At 38.6% G+C, this 15,630-nt stretch overlaps 1 protein-coding gene across 1 annotated transcript in view; it reads right to left on the reverse strand.

Annotated features, from left to right (window-relative positions):
- LOC139752787 (zinc finger CCCH-type with G patch domain-containing protein) overlaps positions 1-15,630 on the reverse strand; it is a 54,553-nt gene that overhangs the window by 11,429 nt on the left and 27,494 nt on the right. The window contains exons 8-9 of the mRNA XM_071668703.1: positions 13,459-13,579; positions 4,233-4,403 (exon numbers count right to left, since the gene is read on the reverse strand). Coding sequence (XP_071524804.1) covers positions 4,233-4,403; positions 13,459-13,579 — 292 coding nt within the window. The remainder of the gene's footprint in view (positions 1-4,232; positions 4,404-13,458; positions 13,580-15,630) is intronic.

Consider the following 15,630-nt stretch of genomic DNA (forward strand, 5'->3'; position numbering starts at 1 on the left):
TTTCTCACATACATTCTTCAAAGGAAACGCCTGATCCACACATCCTCTACCACTTCTGAAACCACACTGATCTTCCCTAATCTGATGCTCTGTACATGCCTTCACCCTCTCAATCAATACCCTCCCATATAATTTCCCAAGAATACTCAACAAAGTTATACCTCTGTAATTTGAGCACTCACTTTTATTCCCTTTGCCTTTGTATAATGGCAGTATGCAAGCATTCTGCCAATCCTCAGGCACCTTACCATGAGTCATACATACATTAAATACCCTTACCAACCAGTCAACAATACAATCACCCCCTTATTTTCATAAATTCCACTGCAATACCATCCAAACCCGCTGCCTTGCCGGCTTTCATCTTCCGCAAAACTTTTAGTACCTCTTCTCTGCTTACCAAATCATTTTCCCTAACCCTCTCACTTTGCACACCATCTCAACCAAAACACCCTATATCTGCCACTCTATCATCAAACACATTCAACAAACTTTCAAAATACTCACTCCATCTCCTTTTCACATCACCACTACTTGTTATCACCTCCCCATAAGCCCCCTTCACTGATGTTCCCATTTGTTCCCTTGTCTTATGCACTTTATTTACCTCCTTCCAAAACATCTTTTTATTCTCCCTAAAATTTAATGATACTCTCTCACTCCAACTCTCATTTGCCCTCTTTTCCACCTCTTGCACCTTTCTCTTGACCTCCTGCCTCTTTCTTTTATACTTCTCCCACTCATTTCCATTATTTCCCTGCAAAAATCATCCAAATGCCTCTCTCTTCTCTTTCACTAATAATCTTACTTAATCATCCCACCACTCACTACCCTTTCTAATCTGCTCACTTCCCACACTTCTCATGCCACAAGCATCTTTTGCGCAAGCCATCACTGTTTCCCTAAATACATCCCATTCCTCCCCCACTCCCCTTACATCCTTTGTTCTCACCTTTTACCATTCTGTACTCAGTCTCTCCTGGTACTTCCTCACACAAGTCTCCTTCCCAAGCTCACTTACTCTCACCACTCTCTTCACCCCAACATTCTCTCTCCTTTTCTGAAAACCTCTACAAATCTTAACCTTCGTCTCCACAAGATAATGATCAGACATCCCTCCAGTTGCACCTCTCAGCACATTAACATCCAAAAGTCTCTCTTTCCCATGCATATCAATTAGCACATAATCCAATAATGCTCTCTGGCCATCTCTCCTACTTACATATGTATACTTATGTATATCTCTCTTTTTAAACCAGGTATTCCCAATCATCAGTCCTTTTTCAGCACATAAATCTACAAGCTCTTCACCATTTCCAATTACAACACTGAACACCCCATGTACACCAATTATTCCCTCAACTGCCACATTACTTACCTTTGCATTGAAATCACCCATCACTATAATCTGGTCTCATGCATCAAAATTACTAACACACTCACTTAGCTGCTCCCAAAACACTTGCCTCTCATGATCTTTCTTCTCATGCCCAGGTGCATATGCACCAATAATCACCCATCTCTCTCCATTCACTTTCAGTTTTACCCATATCAATCTAGAGTTTACTTTCTTACACTCTATCACATACTCCCATAACTCCTGTTTCAGGAGTAGTGCTACTCCTTCCCTTGCTTTTGTCCTCTCACTAACCCCTGACTTTAATCCTAAGACATTCCCAAAGCACTCTTCCCCTTTACCCTTGAGCTTTGTTTCACTCAGAGCCACAACATCCAGGTTCCTTTCCTCATACGTACTATGTATCTCTCCTTTTTTCTCATCTTGGTTACATCCACACACATTTAGACACCCCAATCTGAGCCTTCGAGGAGGATGAGCACTCCTCGCGTGACTCCTTCTCCTGTTTCCCCTTTTAGAAAGTTAAATACAAGGAGGGGAGGGCTTCTAGCCCACTGCTCCCGTCCCCTTTAGTTGCCTTCTATGACACGAAAGGAAAGCGTGGGAAGTATTCTTTTTTTTTTTTTTTTTTTTTTAATAATGCACAGTGTGGAAGAAGGTATTTTTCAGACAGAAAAGTGCCCCCTGATTTGAGGACTACAATCCACTTCTGATAAACTTAGTACCACTCATAAGTGAAGGAGAATCTTGAAAAGGTGCAGCTGCCATGGAAGATACATTTTGAAAGTGGATGGTTCTTGTTGTTTTATGGCAAATAGTTTCAAAAGAGCTGGGACAAAATTCCTACAAAACTAAGGATCCCTGATTGCTTGAGACACACCAATTTTCAACTGATGAGGTGCAGCTACCATGGATGATACATTTTGAAAGTGTCAACTTCTTTTTATTACTGGCAAATTGACTTTAAAAGAGAGCTGGGACGAAACTCCCACAAACTAAGGATCTCTTGGTTGTTAAAAACCAATCTATTCTCAGCTGAAGGCCCAGAAAAGAATAAAATTCCTGAGATAATAAAATAAAGCTCTCAGCAGAGTTTCTCCCTCATGTATTCTCAAATCACAACAGATAAATGATTCTGGGAACAGTAACCTGGAGAAGTAAATGCAGGTACCTGTGGTTAGACATCTTAAATATACCCTTCCGTATCATCTGTGTGCTAGTCAGAATGGTACTATAGGATTTAGGGATAATGCTCAAATCACCACCAATAACTCAGGGGTATGAGATGATTAAGGCATGATCTCATCAATGCACCACTTCCTACCAATAAAGAAGCACCAATAGTTACTAACTCATTGGTATAGAAATCAGAATGAGCCCTTAACGATAAAAGTCTGCAATTAGGCAATAAAAGTCTGCTATCACAGTTAAGTTCAACACTGTAGCATAACATCAGTAAACTTGCTGAGGAACAGGAGAAAATGGGCCTGTCATATCCTGCCCTGATGACTCATGGATATAAAATATGATCTTGACTTATGCATGATCACGTAGCACACCTGGAGCTCCAGATTAAATGTACTACTGGTTATCAAAAAATAGTAGTAGTTCTGCAAGGATTCAGTAGAGTATGACATGACCCCATGCATAAACAACCATCAAAATGTTCTGGCATGCCATCGCTGTACTAGCTGGGCCTAAACACCTCTTGACTCATTCTATTTTTGTATTCCCAATGAAGACAAATGGATGAGAAGTGATCTGTAATGAGATATGAGAAAAACACCCAAAAAGGCAGAGGAACCATGACCAAAGATACCCTGGAAGATATCTTCATTAGTAGCTTTAATGTTGAAAGGGTTTTAACTGTCTGCTTCTGGGAAGAACCAGGTCCACAAGTGAAATGCAGTACAATGGTTAAGGTATACAACAGCAGTGAGGTCTGTCTCTTACCCCCAACTGTGACTCAGGGTTACAAGGTACTGTGTCCATAAGTTGCTTCCAATGTCTGAACTGTCATAGGGCAAAGTTCCATGAATTAATACAATCTCTTCCTCCTGTGTCTCATCCCCATCTCCTGGGACCCATATACTAGAGCTTCTATTAAAAAAGGAAAACCCCAAACAAAAAAATAAATGAAGTGTGAACAAATGAGATGGATGGGGAAATAGTTGCTGCCACACTGACTGAAGTAAGTACAAATATCCAAAAAGTTTCTTCCAACAGCAAGGAAAAAGTAATACACTTACATCTGTTCAGGACACTCTAAAGGAAGACAATTCCCTTTGAAGGAGAGGAGGGTAAATTTCGGTGACAATGTTGCTGTGCTATGACAGTAATCCAGTGAATTCTAAAGAGCATGGGGAGATTGTGACTCAGCCTTGTGCAGACATTATGGCCCAATTTGTCACTGATTGGCTCTGGGGATATCATGAAAAAGCAACTAGCTAAAACGAAGAATGAAAGGGTGTTAATGAGAGGAGAATATCTAAGGGTTCCTATAACAAATGTAAGTCATTTGGCTTCTAACTTAGTGGAAAAACTATTGGTCCATTTCTGGGACTTAAGAGGTACTCAGGAGTTTATGGATTTGCAGTGACAAAGTTCTGTAAGAAGGAGCCTGTTGCTTTCCTATCCTGTAACCACTTATATGGATTAGAAGCTTAGTTATCAATACTGTCTCAATATAGTTAAACCCACTACAGACCATTAGGTTTTCTGTTACCAGACTTTCCCAAGTACTTCCATATACAACCCTGAGAAACTAAAAAGTTGAATTTGTAATATAATAAGCTTATGTAAGGGTTACAATCACTGTGCCAGATATAAACAAAATTCTGTAAGAGGTAGTGAAGACAAATGACCATTAATCTACCTTTTCCTCCCAGTTTTTTATTAATGATGTCAAACACCGATGTTTGCTTCCGAAGTCTTTCTGCAGCTTGAGCAGATTTGGCTTCCTCCTTCTTTTGTTCTCTTTCAAGTCGCTTCTCAACTTCTAACAACTCTTCTCCATTTGATGCCTCTCTGAGTTCCATACAACGATCTGCAAAGGTTAGTCAGTACAACAATATCACTTCTTGTCTTGAACATGAAAGAGAAATCACAGTCACAGCAGCTGAATTTTGAAGTAGTTGAAAGCTGAGACAGTAATGAAAATAGTAGTAAGAATTTCAAAAGATAAATGTAGATAAGAGTGATAGAAAGGTCTTTTAATCTTATCCAAGAGTATCTTCAAGTGAAACTTCTATTCCATAGTTCCTCTTTAGCATTCTACTGCACTAATTTCATCTCACTCTTACTGTTTCCCTCCCTCCCGAGCAGGGTAGGTAGTAGATGGTAGGCAATGAATGACCAGGGAGGAATGTTATCAGTTCTACCCACCTGGGTATCAGGAGGGTTTGTGACAGCTGCATAGTGAGCCAACACTTCAGTGGTTTCAAGATGCACTCCTCTGAATCTGTTAGCTATATTTCTTTTGGCCTAACCCACATGTGGACTACTAGCATTCTGTCCGCAAACATTCTATCTTCTTGTCATACATAACACATAACAACACTTAACTCACACAGCTTATTCTTCATAACTTTTGATATTCCTGTGGTGAGTACTATACACTAGCCTTGCCTTTTCGCAAAATGATAGGAACAACAGACAGTGTTGTTTATAGGCTTCCAATCAAACTAGCTGCTACCTGTACAAAAGATTCATACTTACCAAGTGCACAGCATTTATCTTCGGATATTTTCTACATCCTGCAATCATTCCAATAAGATATCAGTGGACAGATATTTTTCTAATAACAAAGTGAAACATAAGCAAATTGTACTAACACTATATCAGAAAACAAAGATTTGTAAATAAAGGAAGGAAGGTGAAAAATACAATGCATTTATCTGAAATAATTACATCCCTAGGGACAGGGAAGACAGAATACTACCCATGTATCTTCTCTATGTCAAAGAAGGCAACAGAGAGGAGAGGAAGTGAGGGACTGGAAATTCTCCACTCTTCTATTATTACTCTCCTCTAGAAGGAACAAAGAAAGGAGCCAAGCAAGGATTTTTCTTCCAAGGCTAATCCTGATGCTTCCTCAGTAAACTGGGAAATGGTGAAAAAGTATGAAAGAAACACTAAAGACTACACGTAACTGACTGCACAGATTATGTTTATTTACCAAGATTACCATTGTTTAAAACTATGATTACCATAAATTCTTTCAGAAATACAATCCTTTATAATATAAATAGATTGTATAAAAATGTTCCCATAAAAACAAATAAAAGAAATACTTATGCAAATGGCATACCATCCTGCGTCACTTTCTTCACCTTGTAGATGACAATGATGGAAGAAAATTTTCCAAAATGGATGTTGCACTGGAAATGCTATCCTGAAAAAGTTTACTGCACAAAATACAATCAATCTGATATGCCCACTGGTTATGAAAATTATTTTGCAAGTAAAAATGGTGAAAAGAATAAATTTCCCGTAACAAAAAAGTATTTTCTCTTTTTAATTAATAAAACTCAGTCCTTTCACAAGAGATGATAATCTACACAATAAAAAGTTGACATCATTCCTTTAAGTACTTCATATTCATGTGAAGATCAAGATTAAAATGTAAATCAAAAATTCTACAGACAAACCTTTCAAAACATCTAGCAGCAAAAAAAAAAACTGAAAATTTATCAATATGGACAACATGCTGTGACATACAAAATTCAAATAAGAAGCTTTATATACTCTCAACATTAGAACAATACAATGGTCTGTTTTTTTATATCAACATCAAGCACTCATATATTAACAACTATATATTCCTATTTTTCATAGTAGTGAACAGAGTAAAGGCAAAAGCATCACCTAATCAAAGCTATGTTGGTTGCAAAAGTTAAAGAATTTAAAAATACAAGACTTTTAACACTGAAGCAACTGGAGATATTATGAACTCCTTTGGTCTTTGTAGATCCAAATCCTTAAAGTGGAAAGATTACAAGAGAGAAAGACATCAGGAGGAACAGGGCAACTTGCAGCAAAAGGAAAAGAGAAGACATTTTAATGAACAATCTTGCTATGGGTGGTATCTGAACAAGAACCATATGAAGAAACAGCCAATTGCATGCAAAAGTGTAGGTCTTTGGTGCCGGAACATATAGAAATAGGTCACAAACAGGAACCTAAATATCAACTGCAGAATCAATATCACTGGGGATGGGGAAGTAAAAACTCTACCTAGGTATTTCCTGCATGTGATAAGAAGTAATAAATACGGGTAGCAGCAAGAAGGATGGATCTTCTCCTCTCTTGTACTATCAATTTCCAAAAACAGGAATAGAAGAGACAGGCTAGGATTTCTCTTCAAAGGCTCAGGCTGGGACATCTGAATGCACAATGATAACCAGGATGAAAAAGGTGAGATATATACTATGTTTACAAGAGGACTCTGGATGCTCTGGCTCCAAGTAAGACAATGTTGGAGATGAAGAGGGTAAAATGGTTTAGTGATGTATGGAGTAAACATTCTGGAGTTCATGAGAGGGCAAAGGCGATGGAGGGGATGGCTTGTCTGATGAAGCAGGAGCTGCAAGACCATGTTAAAGAGGGTAAAGAAATGAGTTCACAACAGAAGTGTGTTAGAATGGAAGCACAATGACCCCTGTACACCAGATCACTCCAATTCATTCTATCCCATGCACAACTTTCACCCTCTTCCATATCTAAGAATAGTAATATAAATGCTGACAAAAAACAGCAGGGAAAAAGTTACAGAATTACAAACTACGGTTAAGGTACATAGTGTACAATCACAAATACCAATCCACTGAATCGATTACCTTTTCATTAAAACAACTTAAAGGTCTTGATATAAATACAAAACATGACAGTTTTGATTACCAACAATATTATGTAATTCTGGTCATAAAATTAAGAAAATACCAAGAATACCTTTTCTTTAAGCATTCTGGTTATATCTTAAAGCAGTACTGTGAACACAGAATGAGAGTTACTACATTTCTCTCAGAGCACATGGCACTCTATGGCTTTTGTCACTACTGGTAATGAATGAAATTTTTATATGCACCATGTTCATTCTAAGTCATTAGTTTCATTTTTTCCTTAGATTTCCTTCATAGAAATTGGAGCTTAGATTTATGCTAAAACCACCAACAGGTTGGATGGGCTCTAGTTTGAGCTGAGTTATTGCATAATGGTTAAAGGCAGTTATAATGTTTAACCCTTGAACACTGGCAGTGCCTCCATTAAAAAATACTAAAAAAAATAGCATCCTTCCCTCTTTGTTGTTGTGGAAAGGTGCTTCAAGGACAGAGAAAATTCTATGCTGGCAGCACAGATGTGCCTCATTCATGTAAGAATACAAATACTTTGTTTTTTCAGGCATAAGTGCATTCTATGTACACCTAATTACATTACACAATTTAAGATTTCAAGGTGTGATTTCACACTACACATACCTATTTTTTGGGTATCTTTCACATATTCTGTGTATTCGTTACATATTTTACAAGTTCTTATTATTATATTATCATTATACCTGATCGCAGTTTCCTGCGTTAGTGAGGTAGCGCCAGGAAACAGACAAAGAAAAGCCCAATCCACTCACACACACATTCACGTAAATAAACATAGCTATATACATTCATACATATATATACACATTTACATGTTCATACCTGATTGCCTTTATCCATACCCAGAGCCACCCTGCCCCTCAGGAAACAGCAAATTTCATTTACATAAACAAATTAACAAATGAATTTGCACCAAAGATATCAATACTTATGCCCTAAAACAATTTGTTTTACTGTAAAACCAACTACAATACAATAGTGAGTGCTCACACCTGTCACTTTTCGAGTGACTGAGACGTGTGATTCTTTTTCAGCAATGGCAGCATGCAGCCAATGACATCTATGGATAATTGGTGGAAGCAAACATTTTTTTTTTTTTTTTTTTTTTTTTGCTGCTGTCTTCCGCGTTTGCGAGGTAGCGCAAGGAAACAGACGAAAGAAATGGCCCAACCCACCCCCATACACATGTATATACATACGTCCACACACGCAAAATATACATACCTACACAGCTTTCCATGGTTTACCCCAGACGCTTCACATGCCCCGATTCAATCCACTGACAGCACGTCAACCCCGGTATACCACATCGCTCCAATTCACTCTATTCCTTGCCCTCCTTTCACCCTCCTGCATGTTCAGGCCCCGATCACACAAAATCTTTTTCACTCCATCTTTCCACCTCCAATTTGGTCTCCCTTTTCTCCTCGTTCCCTCCACCTCCGACACATATATCCTCTTGGTCAATCTTTCCTCACTCATTCTCTCCATGTGCCCAAACCATTTCAAAACACCCTCTTCTGCTCTCTCAACCACGCTCTTTTTATTTCCACACATCTCTCTTACCCTTACGTTACTTACTCGATCAAACCACCTCACACCACACATTGTCCTCAAACATCTCATTTCCAGCACATCCATCCTCCTGCGCACAACTCTATCCATAGCCCACGCCTCGCAACCATACAACATTGTTGGAACCACTATTCCTTCAAACATACCCATTTTTGCTTTCCGAGATAATGTTCTCGACTTCCACACATTCTTCAAGGCTCCCAGAATTTTCGCCCCCTCCCCCACCCTATGATCCACTTCCGCTTCCATGGTTCCATCCGCTGCCAGATCCACTCCCAGATATCTAAAACACTTCCTCCAGTTTTTCTCCATTCAAACTCACCTCCCAAACATAAGCTAAGATTTTTCACAGAGATGGGGAGCTATAAAGTTTGTGACAAGACGAAGGGAACAGTTTCTATAAGTGTTAATTACGGAAGTGTTAAGTTACAGCATTTTAAAAATATGTGAGGATCAATCTATCAAACTTTTACTTTAGTTCATTTTTTTTTTTTCTTTTTTTTTTAGACTTTGTCGCTGTCTCCTGCATTTGCGAGGTAGCGCAAGGAAACAGACGAAAGAAATGGCCCAACCCCCCCCCCATACACATGTATATACATACGTCCACACACGCAAATATACACACCTACACAGCTTTCCATGGTTTACCCCAGACGCTTCACATGCCTTGATTCAATCCACTGACAGCACGTCAGCCCCGGTATACCACATCGTTCCAATTCACTCTATTCCTTGCCCTCCTTTCACCCTCCTGCATGTTCAGGCCCCGATCACACAAAATCTTTTTCACTCCATCTTTCCACCTCCAATTTGGTCTCCCTCTTCTCCTTGTTCCCTCCACCTCCGACACATATATCCTCCTGGGACCAAACAACGTGAGGATTTTGCAGTCTTATGGATTTTAGCAATATGGCCCACAGGTTGTGGTCTGAACACATTGCAAGCTTAAAAGAATGTTCTGCATATATAAGAATGGTTCTAACTGTCATCTGTTTGTAATACACAGGGTAATCCATTTGGGTATGGGTATGTGAAAAATGCTGTGAAATAGCAACAATTATATTGTATAATTCAAACTTTGGCACACAATGCCTTCAAAGATGTGAGATTGTATCTAACGTAACTAGGATTCAACGTAACCCTTGTTTTGTACAAGACACAGTTCATAATGATAGGCAAATTCTCTCCACATGGTGTTCATCATCTCCAGCATGATCTGTATGAAAGCTGTGGCAATTTTGGCCTTCAAGTCATCAATGTCCTTGGGTCACTGAGCTTACATAATGTTTTTCACAAACACCCACATAAAGAAATCAGGCAGTACTAAATCCAGTGAACAGGAGGCCAAGCACCAGGCCCATTGTGTCCACACCAATATCATTAAACAAGTCAGTCAGGAATGCAGAGACTTCCAAAGAACAGTGGGCTGGTGTTTCACTGTGCTGGAAAACAAACGTGTTCCGGTTTCACTGTTACAGTTGCAGCACAAGAATCTATTGCAACAATTCAAAGTCTGGTGCCCAATGCAATGTCTCTTCAGTGGCAAAAAAGGGTCTGTATACCATGCTGTGAGTCACTCCACGCCAAACACTAATGTAGATTAGGTGACATGGGAACTCACCCTGCCACTGATGTGGAATGTTGCCTCACCTGTGGCAGCCATCTCTTTAAAAGATCTATATCCAACCCCATTTCCTAACATATCAAGCTTGCAATCATCAATCACACTTAGTGATCACAATCACATAATGCTTGAAGGTGCTGTGTATGATATTGATACACATTTCAAGAACCACTGGATGATACACTTCTCAAGCTCTTCCTGGGGCTTCTTGTCATTGCTCCAGTAATGATGACTTCTGTCTCATATTGATGCTTACGACTTTAAACCTGAAGTGTGGTTTAGAGCTGGCCCACATTTTTTCAAATGTACAGTATCACTGCATTACACAGTCATGATCAGGAGCTTTTAGAGCACCATACATATAGTGAGACTCATGTTTCACCACTGTCACACTCTGAAACTTAGGAAACTAAAGGAAACACTTTGCATGATGTGCATTCATCATCTGTCTGTCAGGGGTTGGTGTTCATTCATCTGGTCATGGAATAGCTATGCTTGATGCATATAACAAATTACCAAGTTTTATGACCACACACAACAGATTAGCAATGTACCACTTCTTGCTTCATTCTCACAGCATTTTCATTTTACTTACACCCAAATGGATCAACTTGTATGTAAATATGTATTGTATTAAACATTTAGTAAACATTTACTGATATTATTGTGCAATTCTTACCTAAAATCCTTCCTTATTTCCACTCCCCAAAAGTATCAAATACACTAAAGTATCAGTTGGCATTTACATAAAAGATGAAGTACTTGGGGTGGCACCAGACAGCTGAGACTGCAGTAACAGCAGAGACAAGAGAAAGGCTATACATTTCATCCACAATAAGAGATGGTCATAACTGATAAAATGTGGCTCTACAGTATCATGCAGGGGTAATAGTCCCAGTGAAGGGGTTTAAGTTGCTCTTATTAAGTGTTTACAGTACTTTAAGGCCCAGTGCATTTACTTTGAAAAGTTTAATTTTTCATCAATGAGCTTCCCCTATGTAAGGTCCACACTCATTATTTCTTGCAGTAGATGAAACTACTTTGCTCCAAGAACCTTATTTACTCATGATCCAAGGTCATCTCATATTATGGTTCTTCACTCCCACTATAACAAGGTCATCTCATCTTGTGGTTCTTCACTTCCACTATTACTAGCCTTATGTTGATCTTCAGTGGGATGCATAATTATGCTGACAATCTCTTTATCCATCATGTGATAGACTACAGGTGTTTAAAATGCAATTCATCCATTCCAAACTTGCATACTATAACAATCCTACTGCTAGCAGATTTTCAGTTGAAATTCCAAAGCCTCTCAATTTTCATTACTCTCAGGTCACTGAACATTAAGTGGCCATATCCTAAGCTTTGCATATTTCAGTGTTGACTGTGTCACTGACCCCATGCCCATGCAAGAAAATCACTAAAATTCTTGATGCTGAACTCTTTCTTGAATGTGTTGAACACATTAGTAGATAAATCAGACCTGACATACAGTGCATGAATTCCCTCCTGTAATGTTGCTACATGCTGCAATTTTTCCTCAATGCATGGACTGGATCAGTGAAGTTAAGCTAGGGAGTAGCAATGTTGCAAATACGTTTCTAGGCACTTAAAATATCAATGTCGTAAAGTGCGGAATTACCTTGGAGGAGAACAATCTTACAAATCCCCTGGCAGCTCAACTATATAACAATGTTGCTGAGTCTCCACCTAAAATGTTTATCAAACCATTCTGAGGTCAGTTGCTTCATGATACACCTCTTTTTTCATTATGTAATTCATGTACAAAATCTTTACCTCTTATAGGGTACAAGGATGAGCACTCTCTTCTCCCATACTAAAATTACACGTATGCCAGACAGGTTTGCACACACAAGCAGTCACTCTATCCTCAGCTTCTTTTATTCTAAACAGTAAATATTCATTTAAGGCAGCAAGCATATTCTTCAAAAGTATTTTCAAGAGAATCCAGCCTCATTTGGATTATAATCCTGCTTTAGAGTAAGTCTCCACTTTCACTTAGAAAAGTTGTGAATATACTTTTCAGCAGCCTATCTGTCTGCTAAGAATTTCTCAATCCATGGATTGAGGTAGCATAATAAATTTTAAGTAACCATCCAGCCATGTAGTCACAAAGCACACTAATCCTTATTTTCTGATGAAACACTTAGCCTTTTCACATAAAAGTATTCCAGTAATAGATAAACCTTCATTGTGAAATTGTTTAAACCACTCATACACAAGCCATCAAGTTATTGGTATGTTAATGTAGCTCCAAGCATGAATTTATCATTAGAAATTGTTATTTGATTCACTCTCAGTGTAGAATTTTAAAAACTTTTCACACCGCCCCCCGGATATCACATATAGTTCTTACAAACATCATACAACTCACACAGGTGATGCATCATCTAATGTTTGTAAGATTTTCACTTTCAGCATAATTGTCAGCATAGTACACTTCCTCTTCATAATATTGGATTTATATGCTTTTTGGATGCCAGTTGAAAGGAAAATTTTATGAAAATATGACATATAACTAAGAAAAGTATAAAGTGTCACTGCTACACATTCAGACTGTAAACAATAACAAAGCAGTGGTGTGGGCAGCCCAAAGTAAATATAGCAACCCAACTCTGGAAATTCATGCACAAGGTTGTCAGTAATCCTGAATGCAATGAACCACAGATTTTCAGAGTTTCAGTTATCAGATATAAAGATTTTCAATTTTCTACCGGCACTGTAATTGGCTTTTGGTCATTATGGGTGTTCTCTGGAATTCTTTTTATGAATCTGATAGAATTTCCTTTGATATACAGTTCCAATATGATAAATGACTGGTCATGCAAGCTACTGCACCTACAGCTTACATGTCTGATGCAGAAAATGTTAGGTGAATTGATTCTTTGGTGATTTTTTTTTTATACTGTGGGGTTCTATTATACATGCTTATAACCAAATGCCAAACATGAACAACATGTGATCTGAACTACTTTTATTAATTCTTGGGTGATTATGTAACTTACCAAGTGACACTCCTTGAGGGTAAACATATGCTGTCACTGGTTCAACTCTGCCTTCTCCCAGTGGGCCAAGGCCAGTGCCAACAACATATCCCATCTTCTCCATCAGCTTTGATCCAATGCCCTAACAAAAGCAATCCTAAACTGAGACTAAACACAAAAATATAAGCACAAATTAATTCTGCATAGAATATCCTTAAATCTTTTGAGTACAAATTTAATCACACACATACAATTGACAGAAGTGCTGTTTTTAAATGAAACTACCAAAAAGATGATAAAGTTAAACTGCATTCGCAGTCTGAGAAGTAAGTAAATATCCCAAAGTCCTGACATTAACTAAAGATATATATATTACTTGCAAAAGTATATCTGAGACTTAGTCAGAATCATCACAGGCCGAAAACTACTATTACGAAATGTCTGTTTTTTCTTAATCTAACTAAGGTATGTCCACTAAAAATGTTGGATGGTGTGAGAGCTTGTTATAAGAGTAGCAAATGCATGTGTAAGAGTGGATGGAGAGTTGAGGAAAGTTTCAGTATACATGTGGGTGTGAGGCAGGGCTGTGTGATGTCAACGTGGCTTTTTAACATACGTATGGATGGAGTGAGGAAAGAGATGAAAGCAAACTGAGGGAAAAGGGGTGTATGGATGGAGAGTGGTGAGGTATGGTAACTAATGACATGCCTTTTTGCCAATGATACTGAGAAGAAAATGCATGTGTAAGAATGGATGGAGAGTTGAGGAAAGTTTCAGTATACATGTGGGTGTGAGGCAGGGCTGTGTGATGTCAATGTGGCTTTTTAACATATATATGGATGGAGTGAGGAGAGAGATGAAAGCAAACCGAGGGAAAAGTGGTGTGTGGATGGAGAGTGGTGAGGTATGGTAACTAATGACATGCCTTTTTGCAGATGATATCAAGTTGTTTGCTGTGAGTGACGAGGAGTTGCAGAAGCTTGTAAGTGTGTTTTATGAAGTGTGTACGTGTAGATAGTAAAGATAAATGCAAGTAAAGGTAAAGTAATGGTGTTTGGAAAGAAACAGTGAAAGTACAGATTCTGCAAAGCTTTAGAAAGTGAGAGAAGAAAGTGTATTAAACTTTGTTATTAGTATGGGGGAAAAAAGACTGGGAGAGGTGACTGAATTTAAGTATTTAGGAGCTATCTAGGGTACGTTTGGTGATACGGAAGGAGAGATAAGGGAGAGAACAGTATAGGGTAAAACAGTCACTGGGTCCCTTAACAGAATAATGAAGGGTACAAGTGTAAATAAGGAAGTGGAGAAAGGATTAAGGATCAGCATTATCCTCCCGACCCTGACCCATGCAGATGAAACATGGGCATGGGATGAGTCAGAGAAATCAAGAATCCAGGCTGTGGAAATTAGTTATTTGAAAGATGTATGTGATATGACTAGATGGAGCAAAAAAAGTAATGAGGGGATGTATGAGAGATTTGGCATGGCAGGGAATGCAACGGGAATGAACTGTGGAGTGACAGCGAAATGTAATACTTTGAGGATTGGGCATGTGGAAAGAATGCAAGACACTGAGTTTACAATAATAGTGTATGTCAGTTTGATTAAAGGGGTTGGTGTGAGAGAAAGACCATCTGTGAAAAGGAGAATGAGAGTAGTAGAGCACTGAGGGGAGAGAAATGGGGAAGAATGAGTGGAATGATGTATTGAGAGGGAGGCATGTAAGGACAGGGATAAGTGGAGTCTTTTGCCATGGCCATTCCCTTGATGGGAGTTCCTGGGGGGAACAGGCATCAGAGATATAGATATGTAGATAGATAAATATACCAAACTAATAAGAACCTTCCTTATGCATCCCTATCTTTGTGCAATCCCAAAATTCCTGCTTAAAAGCCCCCCCTCACAAACTCCCTCATACTGTCCTTCTACCTCAGTCATCTTTCTATTCATCTAATATAACCACTTCCCAAATCATTTATTTCGTTTTTTTACTCCACATCCTAGTTTCAATCAATCCATCCACTCAAGCCTGTACTATTCCACCATGTCCTTAACTACATACCCAAATTTCTCTCTTATATATAAGAATACCCTGAACTCTGCCTTCTAGCTATTTCTGCTACACTTACGAACTTACATTCATGCCCTATGTATACTTAAGTTTGTATCTTTTTTTTAAAGCAAGATTTCCCA

Source organism: Panulirus ornatus, chromosome 13, assembly GCF_036320965.1.
Source record: "Panulirus ornatus isolate Po-2019 chromosome 13, ASM3632096v1, whole genome shotgun sequence".
NCBI classification, from domain to species: Eukaryota; Metazoa; Arthropoda; class Malacostraca; order Decapoda; family Palinuridae; genus Panulirus; species Panulirus ornatus.